This window comes from Alligator sinensis, unplaced genomic scaffold, assembly GCF_000455745.1.
Source record: "Alligator sinensis unplaced genomic scaffold, ASM45574v1 scaffold1450_1, whole genome shotgun sequence".
Classification (NCBI taxonomy): Eukaryota; Metazoa; Chordata; order Crocodylia; family Alligatoridae; genus Alligator; species Alligator sinensis.
This window is the reverse complement of record NW_005842873.1, coordinates 535,393-560,910: the sequence shown is the minus strand read 5'-3', so window position 1 is coordinate 560,910 and position 25,518 is coordinate 535,393. Positions and strand designations below refer to the sequence as shown.

General features: G+C 54.6%; 4 protein-coding genes across 7 annotated transcripts in view; 3 read left to right on the top strand and 1 right to left on the bottom strand.

Annotated features, from left to right (window-relative positions):
* Window positions 1-6: 6 nt before the first annotated feature.
* AP4B1 (adaptor related protein complex 4 subunit beta 1) lies at window positions 7-8,227 on the top strand. Its single transcript, XM_006035748.3, has 9 exons — window positions 7-135; window positions 689-819; window positions 1,635-1,782; window positions 2,597-3,093; window positions 3,813-3,896; window positions 4,530-4,633; window positions 5,078-5,285; window positions 5,735-6,037; window positions 6,247-8,227. The coding sequence occupies exons 2-9, from the start codon at window positions 789-791 to the stop codon at window positions 6,672-6,674; spliced, it is 1,803 nt and encodes a 600-aa protein (XP_006035810.1). The 5' UTR covers window positions 7-135; window positions 689-788; the 3' UTR covers window positions 6,675-8,227.
* A 137-nt stretch (window positions 8,228-8,364) lies between these two features.
* On the top strand, window positions 8,365-13,831 carry BCL2L15 (BCL2 like 15). 2 transcript variants are annotated; one of them, XM_025191933.1, is made up of 5 exons: window positions 8,365-9,124; window positions 9,615-9,814; window positions 11,404-11,549; window positions 12,233-12,439; window positions 13,030-13,831. In XM_025191933.1, exons 2-5 carry the CDS (start codon window positions 9,688-9,690, stop codon window positions 13,039-13,041), a joined length of 492 nt encoding a protein of 163 aa, XP_025047718.1. In that variant the 5' UTR covers window positions 8,365-9,124; window positions 9,615-9,687; the 3' UTR covers window positions 13,042-13,831. The 2 variants fall into 2 exon arrangements, with proteins under 2 accessions (XP_025047718.1, XP_006035809.1); XM_006035747.3 differs by lacking the exon at window positions 8,365-9,124 and having other exon boundaries at window positions 9,135-9,814; window positions 13,030-13,830.
* Window positions 13,832-13,914: 83 nt separating this feature from the next.
* PTPN22 (protein tyrosine phosphatase, non-receptor type 22) overlaps window positions 13,915-25,518 on the top strand; it is a 30,818-nt gene continuing 19,214 nt past the window's right edge. For all 3 annotated transcript variants that reach the window (XM_025191930.1, XM_025191931.1, XM_025191929.1), the window contains exons 1-2: window positions 13,915-14,110; window positions 24,987-25,200. In XM_025191930.1, coding sequence (XP_025047715.1) covers window positions 25,114-25,200 — 87 coding nt within the window. In that variant the 5' untranslated portion in view covers window positions 13,915-14,110; window positions 24,987-25,113. The remainder of the gene's footprint in view (window positions 14,111-24,986; window positions 25,201-25,518) is intronic.
* Window positions 16,494-19,841, bottom strand: LOC112548013. Its single transcript, XM_025191932.1, has 3 exons — window positions 19,374-19,841; window positions 17,819-18,130; window positions 16,494-17,341 (listed from the first exon to the last, which is right to left on the bottom strand). Exons 1-3 carry the CDS (start codon window positions 19,741-19,743, stop codon window positions 17,190-17,192), a joined length of 834 nt encoding a protein of 277 aa, XP_025047717.1. The 5' UTR covers window positions 19,744-19,841; the 3' UTR covers window positions 16,494-17,189.

Below are 25,518 nucleotides of genomic sequence, written 5' to 3'. Positions count from 1 at the left end.
GCAGCTGTACGTGGGCGCCCACGCGCGGGGGCAGCCCGAGCTCGCGCTGCTGGCCGTCAACACGCTGCGCACCGACTGCGCGCACCCCAGCCCCCTGCTGCGCGGGCTGGCGCTGCGCGGACTCTGCGCGCTCAGGTGCGCTCATCCTCCCCACCGCCGCGTGTGCGTGTTCACGCTTGCCCGCAGGCGTGTGCGAGTGCTTGTCCATGTGCATGTTCATGCGCGTCCTTGAGTGTGCGTGGGTATGTATGTCCTCATGCGTGCCCCCAGGTGTGCGCATACGTGTTCATGCGTGTCCTTGAGTGTGCGTGGGTATGTGCCTCAGGTGTGTGCATTTCATACTTGTCCTTGAGCGCGCATGGGCTCCTGCCTGTCCCGGGCGTGCACATGTTCACGCATGTTCCCGAGCACGTGTGTGTGTGTCCGCGTGTGCCCCCAGGTAACGCAGCACCTGTGTGCAGGGGTGGGCGCTCTCTGGGCACGTGGCTGCTCCAGACGGAGGGCTGGGCGATGCAAGGCTGGCTCCAGGCCAGAGCCCCCTGTGACGGGTGCCGTGAGCTGCAGGGGTGTCCTCTGCTTGGCTCCCTGAGAGCAGCCCGGGCCCTGCCGTGCAAGCAGGCTCGTGTGCCCCGGAGCAGCTTGTGGGATCCAGGGTGAGCCCCACCGTGCCTTGTGCGTTGGTCCCCAGGGTGCCCGGCATACAGGAGTACATCCGGCAGCCCCTTCTGAACGGCCTGCGGGACAAAGCGTCCTACGTGCGCAGAGTAGCGGTTCTCGGCTGTGCGAAGATGCAGAGCCTCCAAGGGGACTCCGAAGTGGGTAAGCCTGGAGGGTTTCCCTGTTGGCTTGTTTCAACTCCCCGTTTGTTACGTGTTTATTCCTGGCTGCGTTGTCTTTTTCCGACAAAGACCCCAACAGCTTACATTGCATAACAAAATAACCTAAAACTGGGAGAGTCGCAAGAGAGCAAAACAACTTGAAAGGGAGCTAGACTGTGGAGCTAAGACACTTCCTAGACAACACCACGGTCCAGCTTTGTTTGGTAAACACGCGCGCAAGTAGCAAGCTTTTACCGCACTCGTGAAGCTGTCAGCCTCGCTCGAGTGCTCGTGGTGATGCACGATCATCGCGTGTGCTGGGCAGGGAGAGCGGCACTTAGTCCTTAAGGAACGTGCAGCCTGTTCCCATACTTCACACAAGGAGTCAGGGCCTCCCATCTGGCCTGTGTTTTGACCTTAGATCCCCGGCAGGACAGACGAGCTATCTGTGAACCAAAGGCAGATTCTTTAAAAGGCTTTTCTTCTCGGGCCTTTCCTGCAGCTCAGGCTGGCAGAGCGAGTTTCCTGAAGGAATGGTCCTTTCATGCTTTTTGTCTTTACTAGCCTGGAGCTCTTCTCCTCTGCCGTTCTTTGTGTTACGTCTGAGCTGCTGTGTGATCCGCGTGATGGTGGGCTCGGTAGGGCGAGGCTGTGTCATACATAGATGCTACTAGAAAGCCAGATGGGGTTGCAGATGTTGTTATTCTCCATTCCCCAGCCCTTTGTTATGGCCCTTCTGTTTGTGGACCGTGGCTAAATCGCCCAAATGGACCCAGCGGTCAGGTCTGTGCTGTCCTCACCGTGGCTTCCTTGCAGATGGTACGCTGGTGAACGAGCTGTACAGTTTGCTTCGTGACCCAGATCCCATTGTAGTGGTGAACTGCCTGCGGGCTCTGGAGGAGATTCTGAGGCAGGAGGGAGGAGTCGTCATCAACAAGCCCATCGCCCATCACCTCCTCAACAGGTTTGTTCTCCCTCACACTTGTGCAAAGCTGGGAGTCTCACCGTAGTGGGATCGTCTTGCGTTTGCTACATCAGAGAACAGGTGCACCCTGTTCCTGTCAGCTCGGGGAGGTTCAGTGTGGGAGATAGCTGGGAGCAGAAGCACATAGGTGCCCATTCTAGAAGGGACCAGGGTAAGCTGAAGCTAAGGTCACACGTGAAATATGAGACCATGCCCTGCCATGCTAGTGACACAGGGAACCTTTGGCTGGCAAAGTCCAGGACAAATTTGTGACCAACTGTTGGTCGTTAGAAATCGTACTAGAGAGCAGCATTTTTTTTATAGGAAGCTTCTGTCTTCCTTGACAGCACACAGGCTGCATCTCTGAGACCTGCATCCTAACTTGTCTGTCTCATTTACATCCCCGTGCGTGTAAAGTGGTGGAAGTCATATCCGCTGCCTGGAGGAATTAGCTTCTCCTCGCACAGGCCCTCAGGCCTGAAGTCCTAGTTGCAAAACTAGCAGTGGAAAGAGAGAGTGGCATTTCTTCCCTGTTGTGCTGCCCTCGGACCCCATCAAGGTTTCTTTCTGGCACAAACAGGGAGGGAGGGAGTTCATCTGCGACCTGTGTAAGTTAGTTAGCTCCTTTTGAGAGACTAACTTAGCATCTTCTTCTGCAATTCTGGCACCTGACCTTGAACTGAAACCATCACAGAAGCAGCAGTTGCAGCCCCTGAGCTGTCCTGGGGTGACCCTCATTTCATTGTATGACTTCACATGATTTTGTGCTGCCCTCATCTGCCACAGACTGTTTACTGTGCTCTTTCCTTGGCAGAATGGCTGACCTAGACCAGTGGGGGCAGAGCGAGGTGCTGGCCTTTCTTCTGCGCTACAGGCCCCGGAGCGATGAGGAGCTCTTCAACATCCTCAACTTGCTGGATGGGTATCTCAAGAGCAGCAGTCCCAGTGTTGTGATGGCAGCCACCAAGCTCTTCCTGGTGCTGGCCAGCGAGTACCCACACGTGCAGACGGACGTGTTGGTGAGGGTGAAGGGGCCGCTATTGGCTGCCTGCACCTCCGAGAGCCGGGAGCTCTGCTTCACCGCCCTGTGCCATGTGCGGCAGATTCTCGGAAGCCTCCCTGGCCACTTCAGCAGCCATTACAAGAAGTTCTTCTGTTCCTACTCGGAGCCCCACTATATCAAATGCCAGAAGATGGAGGTGTTGTGTGAACTGGTGAACGATGAGAACGTGCAGCAGGTGCTGGAGGAGCTGAAGGGCTACTGCACTGATGTGTCTGTTGAACTTGCCCAAGGGGCCATCTTTGCCATAGGTAAGAGTCCTCTCTTGTCTCTGGAGCAGCTGAGACCTCGCTCGAGTCTCTCAGAAAGATGGGTCGCCTTCTGAGGTGAGCTGAGGTGAGCCTGGGCCAGCGGCAAATGAGTGCTCTGTGCTGGAGCTGTGTCCAAGCACCGAACCCAGAATGAGCCAGATCTCCCGGAAACATGGGCGTGGTCCTCAGCACAGGCTGTGTGGAGCCTTTCTGAACCGGGGGCGCCCCTGGAATGCCTGCGTGCCTTTCCCCACCCTGGGAAGCTGGGTGGGGCTTGAGGACCTCTGAAGGTGCATGGTCGATGGATTGTATTAGCAACCCCAAAGTACTTCATTTCCCAGTCAGTTGGCGTGGTGGCCTTGTGGGCTTCTCTTTCACTGGTTGTCTTCTGGGTGGCACTGTGGGGAGAGAGGTAAGGGGGGTTTGCAGGGACCCTGTTTTTGCATTTGAAGGTGTTAAGGTAAAATGCCTTGATTGCAACAAAGGATAAGCTTCTCTTTTCCATCCTGTCTTTTCTCTCAGCTGTTCTGGACAGAAGTGCAGGGTTTTCCCAAGAGCTTTTTTTTTTTAGCCCAAGTGAGGACTAGAGCCTGCTGACTAATGTCAGGCACAAGTATATTCAGATCCAAGTGTTTTGCTTGAGAGGAAGCTTGTAGCCTGAATACCAGGGTCTATGTCTCTGACCAGAACTTGGCTTGTTCCCTGTGGCGCTCTTCCAGGCAGCATTGCCAGGACGTACACAGAACAGTGCGTGGGGATTCTGACGGAGCTGCTGGGCCTCAAGCAGGAGCACATCACTTCAGGTAACTCCTGGCTGCTGGTTGCGTCAAGGGGATTGCCAGTCCCCCACCTTCAGGAAATGGCTCCAACTCTATGCTGGGGTTTGGGAAAGCCCTGTCCTGCGGGCCACAGCTTGCTGAGGTTTCAAACAGAATAGGTGTCCCTAGAGATTTCCTTGTTCAAAGGGTGGAGGCAGGGATGGCTTCATAACTTCTCCCTTCTTAGATAGGTTCCTTGAGAGTCACGGGGACAGGTCATGGCTGCTCCCATGGTGCGATGTGGACTAAGCCTTTGGGCCATCCCCTGCTGACTCAGACAGAGAGCAGATGCAAAGAGGCATTTTAGAAAGGTCAGAAGTTTTTGTCAACATGACCTTGACATGCTCTCGTTGGCCCTTCTGGTCTCAGCTTTTAGAGAGAGCATAAGTCCTCTGAGCCCGACCTTACTTCGTCAGATGCCTCAGCAAATGCCAGCACTGCAGCCGTCTGTGTTCTGGGTCTTGACATGGCAGAGCCTGTGCCACCAGGCTTTAAAGAAAAGTGCACCACGTCCCCAGAGGGAGTGGTGTGGTGGCTTCCTCCACCCCAGCCTCCCAGGGGGTTGGTTTCTTGCTGATGTTTGATCTGGGAGATGCTGAGTGTTCTGTTCCGTTGCAGCTGTGGTGCAGGCTTTCCGGGACCTGGTGTGGCTGTGTCCTCAGTGCACAGAAGCTGTATGCCAAGCTCTGCCCAGTTGTGAGGAGATCGTTCAGGACAGCGAGGTAGGCTGGCTCTCACACAGTCCGGATCAGCCCATGGGCTGGATAGAAATTGGGGGCCTAGCTGATCCCTCAGTACTTTTGCCACTGGTTGGTTTGAGGACGGTTAGAATGTATCGTGCACTGGCCGTTACACAACGATAGACAGAGCCTGTGTGTGCCTGGCTGGGCTGGGTGCAGAATTGTTTGAGGGAGTGAACAGTGTGGGGAGGTGCTGTTTGGCGTGGGACCAGGCAGTGCAACTGAGGGATGGGGTGGGCTTCAGCGGACTCAGGAAGGATCCTGCCAGAGAGAGAGGAGGCTGTGGGCAGCTGCTGCCAGGCCATTCATAGGGCGTTAAGTTGCCAGCTCCGCAAGGTGGTTCCCATCCCCCTGATACCTGTGTGGAGTGGCTCGACCCTGAGTGCTCTATGGCAGCGCTTTGCTTTGCTTTGCTTTGCTTTGCAGGGCAAGCAGGCTCTGGTCTGGTTGCTGGGGGTGCACGGGGAGAAGGTTCCCAATGCTCCCTACGTGCTGGAAGACTTTGTGGAGAATGTGAAATCAGAGACGTTTCCAGCGGTGAAGATGGAGCTGCTGACGTCACTGGTGCGGCTCTTCCTGTCCCGACCTGCTGAGTGCCAGGACATGCTGGGGAGGCTGCTGTACTACTGCATAGGTGGGCACGTCTTGCGACAGCTCTCCCATATGCTGCCTGCATCATGCTGTGCTGGGACAGCTACTGCTGCTGAGCTGCCTGCCTGGAGAGGTCCTGGGGGAACCTCCATGGGCATAGCGGCAGCAGTAAGAATTGGGTGGCAGTAACCCCCCACCCCCCCGCCCAAAGTGCTGGACCAGGATTAAAACGAGGGCTGGCTGTCTCCTGGTAGAGGATCAAGTGCAGAAGTAGTCCTTCTGCCTCTTCTCCTCTTATTCATCACCTTTGTATGCCTGTTGCTGTCAGGCCCCATGACTGGGTGACCCTGTTTGTAGATGGTGACTGAGGGGTTCATCAAAGGGCAGCAACATGTTTCCTCTGATAGTGATGCAGTTGGCTCATCTGTCGAGGCCCAGAACATTTTCTGTGAGCCTTGGTGCCCCCTGTGATCGTGTCTTTCTTGCCCCTAGAGGAGGAGACAGACATGGCCGTGCGGGACCGTGGCCTGTTCTATTATCGTCTCTTACAAGCTGGGGTGGAAGAGGTGAAACGGGTGTTGTGCAGCCCCAAGTCTGATCCCTCCCTGGGGCTGCTGGAGGATCAGGCTGAGCGGCCTGTGAACACATGGGCCTCGGACTTCAACACGCTGGCACCCATCTATGGCAAGGCACGCTGGGCAGTCATCACAGCTGATTGGGCAGCAGAGCCTCGCTGTGCCAGGTCTCCCTCTGCCATCCCCTCGGCCTCTAGAGCAGTGACGGCGAGTTCGTCAGGTAAGCTGCCTTCCTCAGCTGCAGATCTGCTGTGCTTTACCCCCGGGGAGATCCCAGGGCTCCGGGCTGTAGCTGGGCACCAGGCTGTGGGGACACTGGAGGTGGTGCGACTCTGGGGTTCTGTGTCTGGTGGGCCCCTTGGACACTCCTGGTCATGCTGGAAGCAGTGCTGCCTGCACCATTCCTCACCCATTCCTGTTTCATTTCAGAGCCACTGATTTCAGAGGGGAATAAAGAAGTGTTCGAGGTCCATCCCGACTCCAGCAGCCTCACCTTAATCCCCTACGCACATCTGTCTGCGGAGCAGTTTGAGAAGACCTGGATGAGTCTGGATGTGAGCTGCAAGCAGGCCCTGCCCTGGCATGGAGCTGCTCACCCTGACACCCTACATACCGCGCTGCAGGTTGTCCACATCCAGACAATTGCTATGAGCAAGGCTGGTGCCCAGCCGTGGAAAGCCTATCTCAGCGCCCAGGATGATGCTGGCTGTCTTTTCCTTGCGGAGCTGTTGCTTGAGACGGAGAATTCGGAGATGCAAGTTCTGGTGAAGCAGAGTGAGGCGAGGGCAGAGGCACTACAGAGCTTCCTGGTGGTGCTGAGAACTGTGATGGGGACAGTGCTAGGGCTGAGGTCCTGACTGCAGTCAGCTCCCCCAGCAGGCCTGCTTGGGGCCCACAGATGCTTCTGCTAAACTGCCTGCCAGAGCCCTGGACCGCCCTGGTGCAGCTGCAAGTGGAAGCGGAATGTGCCCGGGGGCCGGCACACGATGGCAGCACAGCTGGTCTTTTCAGGGGCTGCTTTGTCATAATGGATGAATAGGTCACATGAAACCTCCAGCAGGGTTGCCAGCTGCCCTGAACCTGGGACCCATGGGTCATCAGCCTGGGACTTTGTGTGGAGTGCACAGGGGAGAGAGATCGAGATGGGAGGTTCAGAGGCAGGAAGAGGAAGGGGTGAGCGACTGGCTGAAAACACTTCTGAGGGTTTGACGGAGCTCCTGTCTCATTAAGGGATGCAGAGCTCAGCAAGGGCAGGCTGGCTTCTTGCTGGGAGCCTCGCCTGGCTCTTGCGTTCCACCTGAAGAGGTGGTCTGACAGGACCTGGTCCCGCGAGGGGTTGGGAGCGCCGCTTTGCAGGTTTGCGGAGGGCAGAGGAGCACTCGTCTTTTTAGAACTGCCAGCCTCGCTTCCAGTTTCTACCATGGTTCCCACTGAAACGTGTTCCTGCAGAGCAGAAGTTGGCCTCTCCACAGATTCTCGCCTCACCTCTTAGATACTCTGGCACTGGGCGTGAGGGCAGAACTCGAGAATTACGTATGGGCATGGATAGACGAACAGCTGAAGCCCTTGAAAATTAGTGCTGGCAGCTGTTTAGTGCCACGATTGTTCAGACTCTCCAGTCTATTCTGCTCTAAGTGGAAGCTAAATTGTAGCAGCACTAAACCTGGTTCGCTCTGGTTTAAAGTTACAGTGGTATAGCTGCTATGCCAGCGCAGCAGAGAGACATTGATTCAGCTGATACCCGCTTCTGAGGGGTAACCTCCCTCTCTCTCTCCCTATTGAGGTGGTTTAGAATGACGCTTGTCCACAACCAGCGTGAGGCTAGATGTGAATGAATGCGTGTTGGGCTGCATCTCTGCCCGACCAGATCAGTGGGCTCGGTGACTCTGCAGTGCTAATACCAACTTTGCTGTTGACGTGGGTAACTTTTTGCTAAAGCGATATGGACTCTGTTTCAGCTGAACGTTACCATCGCCTGCTTTGGTACGAGGCCTGTTTAGTGCGCAGCTGCGCTGGCTTGTACTCATCCTGTTTTCCCATGATGTCCTGTAAACAGTCTCTTCAACAGGGATTTGTCCTCTGCCCAGTTAATGCTTCTGTCGTCGGCCATTGTGTTGTTCCCCTGCTGCTTTCTTGTTGCACTTCAGTTGCTCATTCTATTCTGTGGAGGGCAGGGTGTCGGTTCTGTGCATTTCTCACGGTCATGCATCGCCTCTTGCATCAGGCTTGGGCGTATTCTTGCTTTTTGGTCTGTTTATTTTATTCTTTTTCTTCCCTGGATTCTTACTGGCTTTCCTGTTGCTCAGTTACTTCTCAGGTTCCTTGCAGGTGGGGTTTGATCTGTCTCTATCCTTGAGTGATTATGCCTTTGTTATCGTTTAAGAAGATTAGAATAAATTATTCATAGCTATCTCAGGGTCTGGCTTTCTCTTTCACTGCCTCCCTCATTTGTTTTTTGACTCCCTGCTTGTTTAATGATCTCGAGGACTGAGATCGCATCATTAACATGCTATCCTAATTGACAAATGCGATGGTATTCATTGGTGGAAAGTACCAAAGTCAGTGATTCAGTACAGAGCGTGTTGTTGCAGGGCTGCTTAGAGCAGGTGTTCTGAACAGGGTGGAGAGTGAGCCCCAGGGATCCTAGAGAGACCCAACCCGGGCTGGGTCCTGCACTGCCAGGAAAGCAGCTGCTTCCCCGTAGAAAATAAAAATCCTTTCTGCTGGTGAAGTGGCTGCGCTTCCCACCTCAGTGACAGCCTGCCTGGGTCTTGGGAACAGCAGAGAATACAGCTTGTTCTGAAGTCGTCTGTGACCGACTGCAGTCACCAGGCACCAAACAGGTCAAAACACCAGAGCGAATCTTGGGCACGGTTGCCTGCAGTGGGACACGTGTAGGCTGAAGCTGTGCAAGAAGCTGACTGTTCATGCCTTTCTAAAGACACCCTCTGAAGTAGGCTCTGTTTGTGTGAGCCTTGCTCTGGACTTGCCATTTCAGTTCTGTTGTGTAATGTAGCAGGTGAGCTGGCCCCATGGCTAGGATCCGTATTAACTGTCAGGTCTTAACTGTTACATCTGGTTCTCCCTCTGACCAAGCAAATCAGTCAGAGCTGCTCAGAATACAGGGCTCATGTGCAGCATAAACAGGGACCCCTCAGAGAGCTGCAAAACCCCAAGCACTAATTGCAGGTCAGATCCTTCCGTCTTTCAGCTCAAGGCTCTTGCATGGGCCCAGTCCACGCAGTCCAGTTCCCAGGAAGGCAGTTGAAATGACTGGATGGCAGCAGGCTGTCACAAGCCACAGCAGGTGAGCCCAGGCTGGAATTGCAAGCATGCTAGCTGTGGTTGGGTGTAGCCATCCATTGCAGAAAGGTTCCCTTATCACTGGCCTGCATGGCGCTCTGAGCACGCGCCGAGCTCCTGGCTCTTGCAGGGAGGTTTTGAGCATGTTTGCTTTACACAATTATTTGCAAGAAAAAGAGCGCGGGTGTCCTGGCAGTGGTTCAGGGTGACCTGAGTCACGGCCCAGTTTGAGTCCGTGACTCACCCAGCAGGGCTTTGCTTCTAGCAGAAATGGACTTTGGCTTCTGGAAAGGCGTTGTGCAGGAGGCTCAAGGCACACAATTAGCACACAGCGAGCCTGCCACGCCCAGGGGAATGCAGTACTTTTGCCATCACCTTTCCCTGCTCTGGGAGGATTCAGTTTCTCCCACACTTGCTCTAGTGGGGCCAGTAGGGGCAGGGAGCTGGCCAAGAAAGAAGGAAGCTCCTCGAGTTCTGCATACGTTCATTGACAGGAAGAGGAGTTGCTGCTGGAGTGGCCTGGCTTCTTTGTGAGCTTCAGCTTGTCCAGGAGAGAGGTGTGCTGAAATGAAGAGAGCCAGCACCTTCGAGGAGCAAACGGAGTGTGTTGTAGAGGCACTGCTCTCTGACCTCCTGGGGGGAGAGGTTGGATGGCGCAGCCTGGAGACGGATTCTACACCTCAGGCACAGTCAGGTAAGTTTGCCTGGGCCCTAGCTTTAGGTGGGAGAGAGGGAGGGACCTGTTTTGGTCGATGAGGGGTGGGAGCCCCGGGGCGCTTCACAGGGCAGCGATACAGCTTGGCCTGCCAGGTCTTGAGTGGTGGCATCGTCTGTGCCCTGGCTTGTTTGACCTACTGTAGCCCTGGCGAAGCAGATCAGGCCCAGGGTGCTGCTGGAGCTGGTGTGAGCAGGGGTAGCTGTGAGCAGCCGCAGGGGTGCATCTCAAAGGCGACTCGGGCATTGGGCCCCAAGGGGAAGCTTCCCACCTCCTGCTGCCCATTTCCCCCCATGAATTAAGACGCGCGGGTCTAGTTCCAGTGACTCAAGTCGCATGGAAACGGCCCCTTGAACAGCCACAGCTCAGATGGGCTTTTCCTGAGTCCCTGGTGTTGTGTGGGGTTTAAACCCAAACATGAGGGAGCTTTGCACTGCAAAGCACTGAACTACTCTGTTTCTAATGGGAGACTAGAGGGGCCGATGGGGCTTGTGCGTGCGTGAGATGGCTGTTGGCTTCACACCCAGGCAGTGCCGTCAGATAAGGCTGTCCTCTGCTTCCTGGTACAGACTGGTCTGCAGGTACCAACAGCTTTGGTGTTTGGGGTCAGTTTCCAGTGCTTGATGCTTGCTGGGGCTGAAGCTTTAGCAATTTCCACGAAAAATGATTCGGCACTTTCTTAAGAGGTTTCACTTAGGGTAAAGGAAGTGCTGGAACTTTTGGCCAAGATGATTCAGTGACGACAGGCTTTGGGGTTTGTTGGGGAAGTACTCCTCGGCCCCTCTGAAAAATTGCCCAATCAGGCCCATTTGAAATCTTGGAAAATCACAGTTTGCTCAGCAGAGACTAAGAGCTCAGCAGCTTGATTCTCTCTGCCCCAGGCACACAGCATCCGGGGAATGCCAGGGATTTGAGCAGGACTTTGCTCATGGCCTCTGTGGCCAACGAGATCCAGGGGGGAGCAGGCAGCAGGACTCTCCTGCGTTCTTGCGTTCCTGGCCAGTTGCTTGGCGGTGTGGCAGAAGAGGAAGCCTCCTGACTGAAATGGAGGGATGAGGAGCCAGTCCTCGGGGATGCTGGGCGGGGGGCTGGGGTGAGCGCCTGGAGAGGGCATTCGAACTTGGACTGGACATGAAGCTGTAGGAGGTAGAGAACCACCTTACCAAGACCAACCCAAAGGGCCTGAGAGACGGGGTCTGGTTGATGGATGGAAATGTGGAGAGTTTATGACTACTACAGGGTAATCCCACCCCCCACCCCGGACCTGGAAATGAGCCCAGGAGTCCGAGTCTCGCTTCTTCAGCTCTCAGTAAATAGCTGTGAGGCTCGCTGGCAACGTGCGTGTCCTGCCACCACCTTGTACCTGACCCGTGCTGCTGCTTCCAGCGATGCCGCTAACTGACACCAGCTGCCTGTGCAGCGGGTCTGTGGCAGAAGCCCTGCTGATGGTTGCCCTGGATGGACCTTGGTGGGGGGAGGGAGGTTTTTCCCCCTAAATCCAGATGATTAGCAACAGCATGTGGCCTGCGTGCTGCGTCATCCCTCTTGCTCTCTGCTTCCCCTCCTAGCGGTCTTTTACTGCCAGGCACAAGGAGCTTCCGACACGTTTGACCCGGTGGTGATTGCCAGCCGCCTGCGGATGCTGGGGGACCAGTACAACCAGGATGTGGAGGGACCAGCTCAGGAGGTCATCAGCAAGATGGCGAGCGGAAAGGTAACACAGAGCTCTAATGCGCTCCTGGCGGGACCTCCTGCCTCTCCTGGGGCCCCACTCTGAGGCTTCCTCACGAGGATGGAAGTCCTACTGGGAGGCAGTGGTCATGGGACACGTGGCTTGTGCTACTGGCCCCTAGTAGGAGCTGTGGGGGTCAGGGCCAGGCTGCTGGTACCTGCTCCCAGAGGGCGGCAGTCCAGCTGCGTGAACAGTCTCGCTGTGGCTGGAGGCGACTGACAGAGGCTCCAGGCTGAGAAGTGCTGTGAGGGCCCCGCTGGGTCCCCTGGCATCACCATGTGGCTGGTTCCTCCTTGCCTCCCTTGTGGCTCCCTTCCTAGGGGCTGTGTTCAACCCCCAGCAGGCCTCCACTCCCAACGGAGGGGGCGGCGCGGGAGAGGCTCTGCTGGGGTGACGTTGCTCATGCCAGTGTGAGGCTGCATGGTGCGCAAGCTCCAGTGACCTAGAAACTGGCCCTCCCAACCCCGTGCCCTGCTTGCCTGCTGTGTGCGCTACTGCAGCTCTGCACGAATGCCTCCCCCGCGTCCAGGCGAGCCCTGCCTGGAGACCTCGCACTGTTCACAGATCTGCTGAGCTGCGGGGCGCAGGGTGAAGTAAGCCAGACCCCAGGGGCCCTGTGTGCCTGAGGCCAGGCTGCGTTTAAATGGTGGATTTGGTTCCTGCAGGTGGAGGCATTTGGAGCTGCGGTGGAATCTCTCAGCAGGAGCTGGAGCAGCCAGAACCCTGGGCTGGGCTACGAGAGAGCCTTGCTGTCTGTGTCTGTGAAGCTGGGCATGTACATCGCCCAGAAAATCCCATCTGTGAGGGAGCAGCTGGTGGAGCTGATTAACAGGAACCAAGTGAGAGGCTACATCCAGCACCAGGGCGGATGGGTGAGTGCTGAGTGCCCGAGAGCTGAGGGCTCTGCTCCTTCACTGGGTTCCTCTGGCCACAGCCTGAGGGGAGTAGACTGCAATAGCACCATTCACTGGCGCTCCCAGAGAGGAGCCGAGCCCCGGCCCTTGGTGCCATGCAGTTCTGCAGCGCGCTGTTCTGGTTGTGCCTCTTGCATTGGGCGCTGTCCCGGGGAGGTGCAGTGCATCCCTTGTTGGCTGTGCTCCATCAGCAGCTCTGCTCTGCTAACCCCACCTATGCAATCCCACTGGCGTCCCTGCAGCGAGGCTGTGCGCAGCGTCTCGCTGCCCTGGGAACTGCTACTGCTTCTATCTTGGATAAGGCCCCAAGGAATAAACTAACTGTTAAGGGATCATTCCAGCTCCTGCGTGTGCACTGCACTACAGGCGCCTGTCCCCTGTGGGCCAGGCCAGTCTTACCTCGTTTTGCAGCTGGAGCGATACTGTGTTTTGACTCGGACCAGGGGTGGCTCAGCATGCAGGACATGGGGCAGGAGTGCTGCCTGCCTGCCTGCCTCCCTCCCCATCACCTTCTGCCTCACTCTTCATCCTTTCTTTTATTCTTGTAGGAGAACTTGTAAAACTGACAAGAAAAGCCACACTGCATCCGGGGACGTGCCACCCATGCCCAGACGCCACCACCCAGGGCTCCATTTTCAGAAAGAAACGACTCTTCCTTGCCATCAGGCCTACAGCCTCTGCCCGTCCCTCCCCACCCCTGAAGATGGAGTACCTGCGCTGTGATTAGATGTGTTATGACTGTCCCTCCCTGCCAGTTCCCATGTGCAGTCCCTTTATTCACAAGTATCTGCAGGGTGGGTGCAGAGCTCGGTGTTGGACCTTGCCAGGGACACCTGGCTTTGCTGAAACAAGCCCCTAAGGAGTGAATGCATCTTAAGTGACCCTGCAGCCTGTGGGCAGCTCTTTGGGGTGCTGTGGTTGCATCTGCCTGTGGCATGAGCAGTCAGCAGTGCCAGAGAGGCTGCATCCCATTTTGGGCTTTGTGGGGAGTGGCCTTGAACCGAGTCACCCCACCCCAGGCCATGCTGGAAGAGCTGCACAGACGGGGGTTGTCCCCCCCCGGCCCCAGCCCTCACTTCCCAAAGAAGTCTACCACGCCTCTCTGAGCGGGGTTCTTCCAGAACACCTCTGTTAGGTCCCTCGCCCCTGCCCTGATGCCCACCTGCGATCGTGGGGGTGGTGGCAGCCTGAATGTCTGTATTAAAAAACCTATCAGACAGATTTGTGAGCGTGAAGACGGTCCAAGTCCTCTGCGTGTTTGTCCTCCCACCCTGTGGATCATGCTGTCTCTGGCTTGTGAGTTGCTGGCACCCAAGCTGTGTCTCCCAGCCCAGCTCCTCACTTGGGGTCCCTGAGTAATAAATTATTAAATACTTGATTCTAGCCTGGATCTGGGTCTTGTATGTCCCTGGGAGTGGGCATCTCGCCTGAGTGTGGGCTGAGCTGAGAGGGGAGCCGTCTGCTTGTTGGGTTTGCTGGGCCAGTTGCTTGTATTCCTCTTGCAGCCTGTTACAGAGAAACTGCTAGTGTGCAAAGTGGGACGTCCGCAGCCTGCAAAACCAACACGCCCTTGATTGCTGAGAGGGTAGGAGCACAAACCCGCTCCAGTGCCAGCGTTTGCTTTTACCGGTACGTTGCATTTCTCTCGACTGAGACAACAGACTGGGTCCCGCTCCTGTTAGGGGTGTGTCTGCAGCAAGGGCTTGGTGCAGCAGCAGCCGGGTTTCAGGCTGTGCAAGAGACGTCCTCTGGAGACGTGGTGCTGAGATTTGTGGTTGTGTTTCTGTTGCTCGGTGTCTGCGGCATTTACACGTGGGCACGATTTGGAATGGATAGCAGGGTCTCTCGCAATGGGGTGCAAGGCGCCTGCTGCCACGCGGGCGGGTCAAGAAAGGACATCTGTTCTGTTCTGCACTGGCTGCGTGATAAACTACAGAAGGGGAAGTGCATCCAGGGACTCTGTAATTGTGCTTCTCTTCTGCGAGTCTGTTGCTAACCCTGGGACCCTGCCGGGGCTTTCCTTTGCTTACTCTGCTCGGGGCGAGCTGTCCGTTGTTGGCGCGCTATTTGAGTCACCAGGAGATTTTGGGAATTCTGCCCCTCTCAGATCCAGGTGCCCAGTTGAAAACTGTCTTGTCTCTGTTACAGCCCAGTTTGTCCACTGGAACGGTCTCACCAGAGAGAGCCTGGCACTGTGGATTTGTTTGCAGACCGGTGGTGTTTGAATGCTGTTTTCTCTGGTGTGGCGGTACTAGGTTCTCTGCCCTCGGCCTGGTTCAGAGCGCGCCAGCTACCTGCCCCTGCTGTGTGAGAGCAGCCACTGTTGGAAGCATGTTCAGAAAGCAGCACAGGTCACATGTAAAAGGGTTATAAATGTGAAGGGGAGCTGTCGACTTTGTGTGTTGTCTTAGGGACCCGCTTAGCGCAAGTGTTCCGGGCTTGTCAAGGCCTCCCCCTCCGAGCAGTACACAAGGAAGTGCAGTCCCTGCCACCCAGTGCATTGGCTGTGTCCAGATGTTCCACTGATAACAGCTGCCAGGTGCCTGCATTGGGGTAGACAATGTCACTGTGCTGGGATGACCGGGACTTGGCCTTTAGCCATGGATGGTGTTGGGAGCCTCTCTGAATGGCTGGTGACAGGGCAGGAGGGAACTTCAGTGCATCTGGAAATTAAGTCTTTAAAAACAAACTGCCAAGTTTGTAGCTGCAGTGCAGTTCATTCTAATGGCCTGGGACTGCGGGGAAACCTGCACTCAGGCCCAGAACAACCTGTGCAGGACCCAGCATCCAGCAGTGGGTCATGTTTTGCAGTTTACCAAATGCACAGGAGATGTGGCGGAGTCCTAGATCCATCACCATGTCTCAGTAAGTGCTGAAGCATGTCCTGTGGGAAGAGATTCCCATTCTCTTCCCGCATTGGACTTTGTTCTGGGCACGACGAGATTCCCAACGCAGTTTGACATGGCAGATTAATCAGTGTGTAATGGGTGGGATGGTTCTGGCTGGCAGCACGCAGCTCCAGATTCAGAAATAGGAGGATCTTGTGCAACTAAATCATGGGAACTGAAAAAAGTATCAAGGAATTGGGACAGATTTAAACCTTTGATTTTGGGGGGTTTTAAATGCTTTTAAAGTCTGTTGTAAGGTTTTGTGAGTGCGACATTACAGAAGCACAAGTGTATTGGGTTTCATTACAAGGAGCTGTAATTTGATGCCATTGGCTTGGCAGGATTCAGCTTCTGTAGGTACATGTTAGCATGTCCATCCCCCCCCTCCCCCCAAGTTGCATTGCTTGTTGACAAAAACAGAAGTTAAAAGCAATTAAAATGTTCCACTTAAAGCACTTCTGGGAACTGGTGTACGCTGGGTTAGCCCCTGGTCCCAGGTCAAAGGCATCAAGCACAGCAGTTTATCTGCAGTTGCCACAGAAGAGGTCTTCAGAGAGCTGCTGACTTCCGGCAGTGCAGACGCACTGAGCTGATGCTGTTCTGTCATCACTGACTATTGCTTCTATGAACTATACGTCTAAAAACCTTCAGTAAGTGAAACATTTAGGAATTAACAGCGACTTTTCTGAGCAAATGGAATAAAAGCCAAATCCTGCCATATCCAAGTCCTGCTAACTTGCCTCTGAGCACATCCTGGATGACCTGCATGTTTAACAACAAATATATTTGGTCTAGCATCTTACATTTAAGTTTCCTTAACTTGGCCCAATTTTGGAGCCTTGCTGCTCTCTATTACTTGTAGTATTGAGAAGAGTGACAATATTCTTTATGGTTTAAACACACACCACTTTTTTTATGTTGTTCTGAACGACAAGTAAAGATGTTACCAGGATAGCTAGGAGCACCCAGCGCAGAACAGCCCATGGAACAAGGATCCACCTTCTGAAAGGAAAGAGGAAAACAAAAAAATACTTTGAAAAGCCACAGTGGAAATACTGGCCCCTCAGGTAAAAGATGTTCTTAGCAAACGCTTGATACAGCAAGTGTATGTTATGCTGGTGGGAAGATGTTCAAAGAATGCCTAAGGGAGTGAGGAGCATGAGTGCCATTGATTGTGGGTTGGTTTCAAAAGCCATTGGTGCTGATGGGCTGCCCTGTTGCCCTCACTACTTCTAAAGAGAGACAGGAGTTGCTAGCATGGATTAGACCAGAACAGGCCGTATAGCCACGTACCCCAGCACCCCAGCCGAGGCAGGTGCAAGAAACCCAGCGAGACAAATATTACATCATCTGCCCAGCATGTAGGTCTCTTCCTGACCCTGGTGGCTTGGTAATTGCCTTGTGCCCTGAAGCAGGTGTTTTACATGCACTGCTGGTTTTATCCTGATGCTGTAACTGAATGTTCTCCCTGTCCACAAAAATGTCATTTTTTTAAAACCATGAAAAACTCTTGCCTTCATGGCATCTTGGAGCCATGCTCTGCCACTGAGGTTTGCAGTGTCTTGCATTAGGAAACTTGTCTACACCGGTTTCCTTTCTCTTACGTTTGTCTCCAAGGTTGTTAGTGTGCTACATAGAATGGTACCTTGGCACAAACGCTTCCACTGTGTGAGCTGGTCGTTCAGGGTTTCTCTCTACTTGTGTGAAGTGTGTTTTAGCCCGTTCCCAAATCTTGGCCCATAAGCATTCTGCTTTAAAAGCTTAAGCAGAGCTCTGAGAGCCCTCCTGTAATCGTTATGGACACAGCAGATGGCTGGTACCTACGCTTCTGTGCCAGGAGAGCAAGAGGAGTTGGAGCACAGTGCTGGGTGACTTGTTGAATTCAAGGTGAATGTAGAATGGGCTGCAGAGGGCCTGGCAGCCTCTACCAGTGGGGTCAGGGTGGCTCTTGTACAGGTAGGCAGTTCACCATCTGTAACGCAAAATAAACGTGTTTGTTTAGACATCTGTGCAGAGGAAACACTTGGGCATTGCATCCTCTCGCTCAGAGAGGGAGAGCAGACAGCAGATCCAAAGGGAACATGCTGCACATGAAGTTAACAAAGGGGTCTCTGCCCTGGAAATTCAGCTAGCTGCTTCCAGCGGCAGATGGGGCTTCTCATTTTGACCAGAGGGTGACAAGCTGTGCATTTGGAGCAAAATGTCTGGCATCCCTGCCATTTGCATGCTGGTCATGTCCGTGCGTGCACAAGGCATCCAGGGCTACCCTGCCAGGTAGCAGGAGGATGGGTGAGGGAGTGGTGTGTCAGTAGCCTGACCTCCCCCCCACACTGCAGAGACCCATGTTTAGCTAGCTGAACTTGGTAAGAGGGAGGTTTGGTTTTTTGGGGGTTTTTTGGCAAGGCATTCCTTAGCAGTCCCTGAAGGAGGCGTGAAACCAAGCGCATACCCTGTAAGTGTAGCTGATACGAGCAGTTCTCTGTGGCTGGTACCAGCACTTTGGCTCTGACCACCCAGCTGGATGTTGTGGCTCTTCGTGTTGCCGCCTGGCAGTAATAGCTCTGGCTCTCGAGGAGGTCCTTGCATTGGAGCACCAGGTCCCTGGTGTGTGCTATGGCAATGGCTGTGGGCGGGTGCTCTTGGTACCAGGTGTAGGTGACACGGGAGCCCGTGGCAGCATGGCACCTGATGATTGCAGGTCTTCCCAGGCACGAGTCACGAGGGCGGCCGAGGACAGTAAGCACTGGTGTAGCAGGCGGCTCTGAAACGGAACCAAATCAGTGTTCTTGTGAGACGTGAATGCAGCCTCTGCTTAGCATTAGCTCAAGCAGAGTCTCTAGGCCCCACGGTCCTGCACTGTGCCGAAGGGAGGCATCTCGGGCTGCGTGGCTGGTTGGATTTAGATGCGTTGCGTTTCTCTAAGCTCAGCAGTGGGACTGCGCTGCGTGGGGGAACTGTGCTACTACTGATCCTCCGAGCGCACAAGACCCCTGTGCCCAAGGAAGGGCAAGAAGGATCTCGGGATAGGTATGTACCAGTACTGAGCCCTGCCTTTGTCTGACTGAATGAAACTGCGATAATGGCGGGGTTACGGCTGCAGTGGCCACTGGAGGATTTAACCCCCGGGCCTATTGGCGGTGGGGGTGGGGGAGGGGTCCTTTCCTGTTCCTTCAGGCAGATCACACCCTACCTGTGCCGTTCAGAGGGTGCTACATCCTGCATCTGTGACCCACGCGGGGTAATGGTTTTCAAACCACAGGCCTTCCTGGCGGCTCTGTGCTGGACTGCAACTTGGTTCAGTCCCTGGCTCCAACACAGACTCCTCTCATGGCCTTGTGCGGGTCCCGATGGGTGGTTCCAAAGAGGATGGAGCCAGACAGAACAAGGAGCAATGGAGTCAAGTTGCAGCAAGGGAAGTTTAGGTTAGATATTAGGAAAAAACTTTCTCACCAGGAGGGTGGTGAAGCACTGGAACAGGTCACCCAGAGAGGTGGTGCAATCTCTATCTTTGGAGGTGTTTATGACGGGGGTGGACAAAGCCGTGGCTGGGACGATGTAGCTGGGGCTGGTCCTGCTTGGAGCAGGGGGTTGGACTAGATGTGACCTCCTGAGCTCCCTTCCCACCCTCATTGCCTGGGAGTCTATGCTTGGCTCCTACCTGTCAGAGACCCTGACAGTTCTCCAGAGCAGAGTGTTTCTCCGTATGCGTAGCACTTGGCATACCTGGGTGCTGATCTCAGCAAGGCTTTTGGCCACCCTGGCAGCACCAGGGGTGGAAAGGAACCTTTCCCTGTGTCTGCAGAGTGGATTCAGCTTTCTAGGCATCGAGGCACAAGGGGCTGCTTGGCCCTCGTTCCAGTGCCTCAGAGCTGTGCTTTCATCAGTGTGTTACAAACACAAGGAGCTGGATATTGCAGGCAGCAGCTTTCTCTTTTTTTTTTTTTTCTCCTGCAAATTGTAAAAGTGACAAACCTCAAGTGACATCTCCTACTTAGAGTCGTTACCTTCAGTTACTGTGAGCTCCACAGCAGTCATTATGTCTGCATATGGCTTTTCTATTCCACACCAGTATGTTCCCGAGTCGTCTTCTGCCAGCTGATGCATGGTGACCTGCACGGTTCCTCTTCTGTCATCCACGAGAGACAGTCTGCCTTTATATTCGCTCTTCACAACCTTGCCTGTGTCTCCCAGGACATCACAGGATGAGCGGGATGCCCCACGGCACCAGTACTTGTTGCTAAACAGGTATCTCTTGCTGTTGTAGAAGCAGTTTATTGTTGTGCTTTTCCCTTCAATAGCCATCCTTTTCCCATCTGACCAGAGATTTGATTCACACCAGGCTGCAAGAGAGAGAGAAAATTGTCCCCTTAGCATTTCCGCTGCTTCCAGGAGGCAGGCTTATTCCATGTCAGGACCAGGAGCCCTGGTTGCTTTGTTTGTCTCTTGCCCTCTCGGCCCTGCTGTCAGTGACGTTGTACACAGCTGTGGGACTAGGTCGAGTACGACCTCCACCTTTGCCTGCCTTCTAAGAACAGGACCTGCAGCATGAGCTCACTGGTATCTCTAGCACAGAGGTAGTTTTCTACCTTTGCTAGCAAAGAGGGCAGCCTGTGCTCTGGCCCAGGACTTCTCATGGCTGTCTGTGCCCCGCTGCGCTGCCCAGCCCACAGGGCTCCTTCCAGCCTGTGCCCCGAGCCAGGCGCAGCAGGAGGAGCGCTTGGACTGGGCAGGGCCACTGCTTCACAGGCACCCCTGACCTGAGCACTTCTGCTTCCCGTCCTTCTCCCTGGAACGTGCTCTGGCGTGTGGCGTTCTGACGGGCCGTGGAGCTGTTTTCCACTGCGGCTAAGATGCTGCATCTTGTGCTGCTGAATGTGGGTGCCAAGCCGCGTCCTTTCTGATTTGGTTCTCACCCTGACGGGAAATGGCCACAGGACCTGTTTGTGGCTTTGCTTTCTGCGTCCATCCTGTTACAGTTGCTGCTGCTTGGTTAGAGAAGAAATGCCAGATGGTGAATGCTGCCTTGGGCCCATGCAGAGACTCTGCAGAGAGGTCCGTGCAGTCTAGACTTCACTTCTAGACTCTACAGGCCTTCTGCAGCTCTGAATTGGTTTCTAAGTTCAGAGGGTTTCTTTTCCATTTGATTTCTCTTTGAGCTTCAACTGCTCAGCTTGGATCCAGAGACTCCTATGTAAAATTTACAGTTACCATTTAACGTTTCCATGTATGTAGCATGTGTCCCGCCTCCAAAGCAAGAGAAGAAACAGTTGGCATCTGAGATTGCATCCTCTCTGCTGCTCTGTCCTGAGTCGCATATGCCACCTCGACTTACACTGTGGCACGTTCCGCCTGACCTGTGCCCTGGCGTACTACCGTATCCGACAGCGACTTCTCACGGTAGCACGTGGAAACCGTCCCCTCAGCAGAGCTGAGGGAGGCACATGCTTGGGTATAGGGTGAGGCACATTGGAAAGAAGGGGCAGATTTGCTGCTGTAATGTGTCATGTGTAGTCACTGTGTTAGCAGCAAGAGCCTGCAGTGAGCGGCTGACTGTAGGGAGGAAAGGGAATATATTCTGTAAAATAACTGGATAATAGTGCCCTGGGTTTTCAGGGTTTCTTGTTAAGTGTACTTATGTGTGGGAGCCCCACTTGGGCACAGCATAGCCTTGGATGTGTGTCACCGTGTGCTTTCATGGTCGGCGCCTTCACCGTAGCCATGGCTCGTTCACATGGAGGCTTCTCAAAGTGTCAGGGTCTCTCAGAAGGAAATAGCTGGGGGGGGTGTCAGGTCCTTTAGCAGCTCCCACGTGCTACCCCGCAGCCTTCCTCCATCCGGTTATCTCTTCCTTCCACCCATACAGTTCTGCAGGTGCTCACCGAACCTGCTGACTTCACCCTTTAGCTGTGATGGACAAAGGCAGAACAGTTGCCTCTGTCGGGTTGGAGAGATGCAGCCGTGTGCTACTCAGTTCCCTTTCTTGTCTCAGCTCTGCAGATTTGCAGGGTTGTTTGAGGCACGTTGACCAAAACGTGCAGCTATAACGGGCCATGTTCAGACACTTGCAATGTCAAATGTGTTAGAAGAGACTACACCAGATCTCTGTGGACAATTTGGATTTCAGGTGTGAAACTTCACAGGAAGGCTGTCAACATGCAAAGTAAACCGCTGAGATCCATGCCCCATTCTAAGAGCTGGGCTGGGCTGGGCTGGTATAACGTCTGTCTTACTGCGAGTGCAGGAACAAACCGTCTCGATGTGCAGGAAGGCTAGCAAGTATGGCAGAAGACCAGCATGGCTTAGCACAGAAAGGAACTAAGTCACAAAAAGGAAACGTATAAGAAGTGGAAACTTGGACAAATAAATAGGGAGGAGCGTGAAAGCATTGCTCGGGCATGCAGGGATGAAGTCAGGAAGGCCAAAGCACAATTGGAGTTACAGCTAGCAAGGGATGTGAAGAGTAACAAGAAGGGCTTCTACAAGTATGTCAGTAGCAAGAGGAGGATCAGGGAAAGTGGGTCCTTTGCTGAATGCGAGAGGCAACCTTGTGACGGAGGATACAGAAAAGGCTGAAGTTCTCAGTGCCTTTTTTGCCTCAGTCTTCACAGGCAAGGTCAGCTCCCAGCCTGCTGCACCAGGCAGCACAGTTTGGGGAGGAGGGGAGCAGCCCCCAGTGGTGAAAGAACAGGTTAGGAACTATTTCGAAAAGCTAGACATGTACAAGACCATGGGGCTGGATGGGACGCACCTGAGGGTGTTGAGGGAGCTGACTGATGTGATTGCAGAGCCGCTGGCCAGTATCTTTCAAAACTCATGGCAGTCGGGAGAGGTTCCGGATGATTGGAAAAAGGCAAACGTAGGGCCTGTATTTAAGAAAGGGAAGAAGGAAGATCCAGAGAACTACAGACCAGCCAGCCTCACCTCAGTACCTGGAAAAATCATGGAGAAGATCCTCCAGAAATGCATTTCTAAGCACTTGCAGGACGAGAAGCTGATTAGGAACAGTCGGCATGAATTCACCAGGGGCAAGTCCTGCCTGACCAGCCTGATTGCCTTCTGTGATGAGGTGACTGGCTCGGTGGACGCGGCGTACCTTGATTTTAGCAAGGCTTTTGATACAGTCTCCCACAATATTCTCACAGGCAAGGTAAGTACAGGTTGGATGAATGGACTGCAAGGTGGATAGAAAACTGGCTGGGGCATCCAGCTCAAAGGGGAGGAATCAGTGGCTTGATGTCTAGTTGGCAGCCAGTATCAAGTGGCGTGCCCCAGGGGTCGGTCCTGAGGCCGGTTTTGTTCACTGTTTTCATCAGTGACCTAGAAGATGGGATGCAGTTCACCCTCAGCAAGTTTGCAGATGACACCAAGCTGCGGAGAGTAGTAGATACACTGGAGGACAGGGCTAGGATTCAGGGTGACTTAGACAAATTGGAGGATTGGGCCACAAGTCATCTCATGAGGTTCCACAAGGACAAGTGCAAAGTCCTGCACTTAGGACAGAATAGGCCCAAGCACTGGTGCAGGCTGAGGGTGACTGGCATCTCTGCAGAAAAGGATCTGGGGTGACAGTGGGCAAGGAGCTGAACAGGAGCCAGCAGTGTGCCCGTGTTGCCAAGAAGACTGACGGCATCGTGGGCTGCATTGGTAGGTGTGTTGCCAGTAGGTCCAGGGAAGTGATTCTTCCCCTCTATTCAGCAGTGAGGAGGCCACATCTGAAGTCCTGTGTCCAGTTTTGGGCCCCCCACTACAAAAAGGATGTGGACAAATTGGAGAGAGTCCAGCGGAGGGCAACAAAAATGGTGATGGGGCTGGGGCGCAGGACTTATGGGGAGAGGCTGAGGGAACTGGGCTTATTTAGTCTGGAGAAGAGGAGACTCAAGCGGGGATTGAACAGCAGCTTTCAACTCTCTGTAGGGTGGTTTAAAGAGGATGGAGCTAGACTGTTCTCAGTGGTGGCAGATGACAGGACAAGGAGCCATGGGCTCAAGTTGCAGTAAGGGAAGTTGAGGTTAGATATTAGGAAAAAAAATCACAGAAAGGTAGTAAAACACTGGAACAGGTTACCCAGAGAGGTTGTGGACTCTCCATCCTTGGAAGCTTTTAAGACTCAGCTAGACAGAGCGTTGGCTGGGATAATGTAGCTGGGGCTGGTCCTGCTTGGAGCAGGGGGTCGGACTAGATGCAACCTCCTGGGGTCCCTTCCACCCTCGTTTTCTACCATTCTGCGATCCGCGCTGAGCCAGCTCGCAGCAGTTCCGGCCAGTCGCTGTGCTTGGCTGTAGCACATCCACTCCAGCACGGCGTATACACCACCAGAGATGAAAATCCTGGACATCACCAGGTGTTAATAGCGATGTGGGGGCTCGTGCTGAATGCTCCCTTCTCAAATCCCTTTTAGAAATGACCCGTTTTGTGGCGTCTTTCTTACCTGTGCTTAGGAAGACCCAGAGTGCAAGGCAGGCTCTCATCCTGAGCTGCGATCAGCCTCTGCGCAGGATGTGCTAAGGGGCTGAATGAAGTCTGTGTGCTTACTGCTGTGTGGCTTACAGGCAACAGCCACCACGCTGTTGCCTGTAAGTCCTGCCCTGTGCTGCTGCTGCTTAGAGAAACGTGACCTGCAGAGGCAGAGCAGCCCCCTGGTAGCAGAGCTGGCAGAGTTGGATTTCAGTAGGCCTTGATCGAGCTCACCCCAAGGGCCGAAGCAAAGTTGTTCCTGCCCTGTCTTCTCTAGTATCGCAAGGAGGGCTCCCTCCCTTCCCGCGGGGCAATGCTCCACTGCTGTCCCATTGCTAGGAAGCTCCTAGTCGCCACGTCTCTATTAGTGGCGTAATGCTGCGTCTCCAAAGAGGCTGCTGCTCAGAGTGGCTTTGTCGCTGAGCAGAGGTCCGGACAGCAGGGGCCATGAAGCGTCTCACCTGAGCCGGTTCCTCTTGTGCTCTTGTTAGTCACCTTGTGGCACATGTATCATGGAAGGTGCTGAGCTGCTGATTGCTTCGTCGTGCTGAAAGGCCCCACTGGGCCTGAGGATCCAGCACTGAGGCCATGGCTGTTCGCCCGTGTTCAGATCATGTAGTCGCTGGCAGCATGCACGTCCCAGACAGGGAGCAGCTGGGGGCAGAGCTCTCCTCCAGCCAGGATGAGAGCTGCTGCAAAGGATTTTGCTTCTGAGAGACGGAAGGCTTCACAGGCGCTTTGCAGCCCTGGTGCAGAGGCTCTCAGCGCTGCCCACCCTGCAGACAGCTCCATCGATCCCTTGTCCCGGTGCACAAGTGCGTCCCCAGCCATGAGGAAGGGCAGCTGTCCCCAGCTACCCACCAGTGTAGGAGCCCGTTGGACGGGGCAGTGGGCTGCAGATAGCGTTGGGGACATGGGCTGACCCAGCCTGGCTTGCCCTGCACGCCTGGGCCATCTCTAAGCTTTTGGAGGGCCGATCCTAGAGAGGGGTTTGCTGGCAAGGGAATGTGCTGAAAGTGAGGGCCAGGGGAGGCAGCACCTTGTGCGGTGCCGTGGGGAAATGAGGACGGTCGTGCAGATGCTGGAAGGAAGAACTAGGGCCCTGCGCTGGGAGGCGGCTTGACTTTGACCACACTGCCTCTTACGCACTAATTTCCTTCAAGGCTTGTGATGCAGTCAGTAAACCACAGCCGTCAGCAGGCGCCCTCTGCACCGGTGCTTTCCATTGTGACATGCACTTGACATGTCCGTCCTCGGTGCCGACGGACCAGCCGCTCCCCACCGCGCAGCATGGACCAGAGAGAGATTCTGCTGCAGAACCTGGAGCGGGCCCAAAGCAGGAAGGTCAACAAAGCGGAGTTCGCAGAGGAGTTCCTGGTGAGTCTCGCGTTCTCGGCTTCGGCTTCAGCCACTCGTGTGGTGTGGGGAGCCTCGCCTGCTGCCACCCGCGCGGAACGGGGCACGAGCGTTTTGCCACTGCCACGGTTCCTTTTACTCGGGAACAATAACGTGTCTAGCAATTTACTCGTCGGCACCCCGAGGGCAGTTGTGTTTGTTGTTTAAGTCGTGAGCTGATTCAATGCTTCCTGCTGCCTCGCTTGCAAACGCACTTATTGGGACGTGGTTTCGGTTTGCTGCCGGGATACCAGCTCCTCGGCTCCTAGAAACGTTGCCGGGGAGCGCATCTCTAGAGGT

What these genes read in the sequence shown, in the direction of transcription:
- AP4B1 (XM_006035748.3), top strand. Translation starts at nt 789, where the DNA reads ATGCAGAGCCTCCAAGGGGACTCCGAAGTGG. An exon ending in GCAGGAGCACATCACTTCAG is followed by an intron (nt 3,897 to 4,529) that starts GTAACTCCTGGC and finishes GTTCCGTTGCAG; the next exon opens with CTGTGGTGCAGGCTTTCCGG. An exon ending in AGTGACGGCGAGTTCGTCAG is followed by an intron (nt 6,038 to 6,246) that starts GTAAGCTGCCTT and finishes GTTTCATTTCAG; the next exon opens with AGCCACTGATTTCAGAGGGG.
- BCL2L15 (XM_025191933.1), top strand. Translation starts at nt 9,688, where the DNA reads ATGAAGAGAGCCAGCACCTTCGAGGAGCAAACGGAGTGTGTTGTAGAG. An exon ending in TACACCTCAGGCACAGTCAG is followed by an intron (nt 9,815 to 11,403) that starts GTAAGTTTGCCT and finishes TTCCCCTCCTAG; the next exon opens with CGGTCTTTTACTGCCAGGCA. An exon ending in GCAAGATGGCGAGCGGAAAG is followed by an intron (nt 11,550 to 12,232) that starts GTAACACAGAGC and finishes TGGTTCCTGCAG; the next exon opens with GTGGAGGCATTTGGAGCTGC.
- LOC112548013 (XM_025191932.1), bottom strand. Translation starts at nt 19,743, where the DNA reads ATGCTAAGGGGACAATTTTCTCTCTCTCTTGCAGCCTGGTGTGAATCA. An exon ending in GGAGCTCACAGTAACTGAAG is followed by an intron (nt 18,131 to 19,373) that starts GTAACGACTCTA and finishes GTTCCGTTTCAG; the next exon opens with AGCCGCCTGCTACACCAGTG. An exon ending in GTATCAGCTACACTTACAGG is followed by an intron (nt 17,342 to 17,818) that starts GTATGCGCTTGG and finishes TTTGCGTTACAG; the next exon opens with ATGGTGAACTGCCTACCTGT.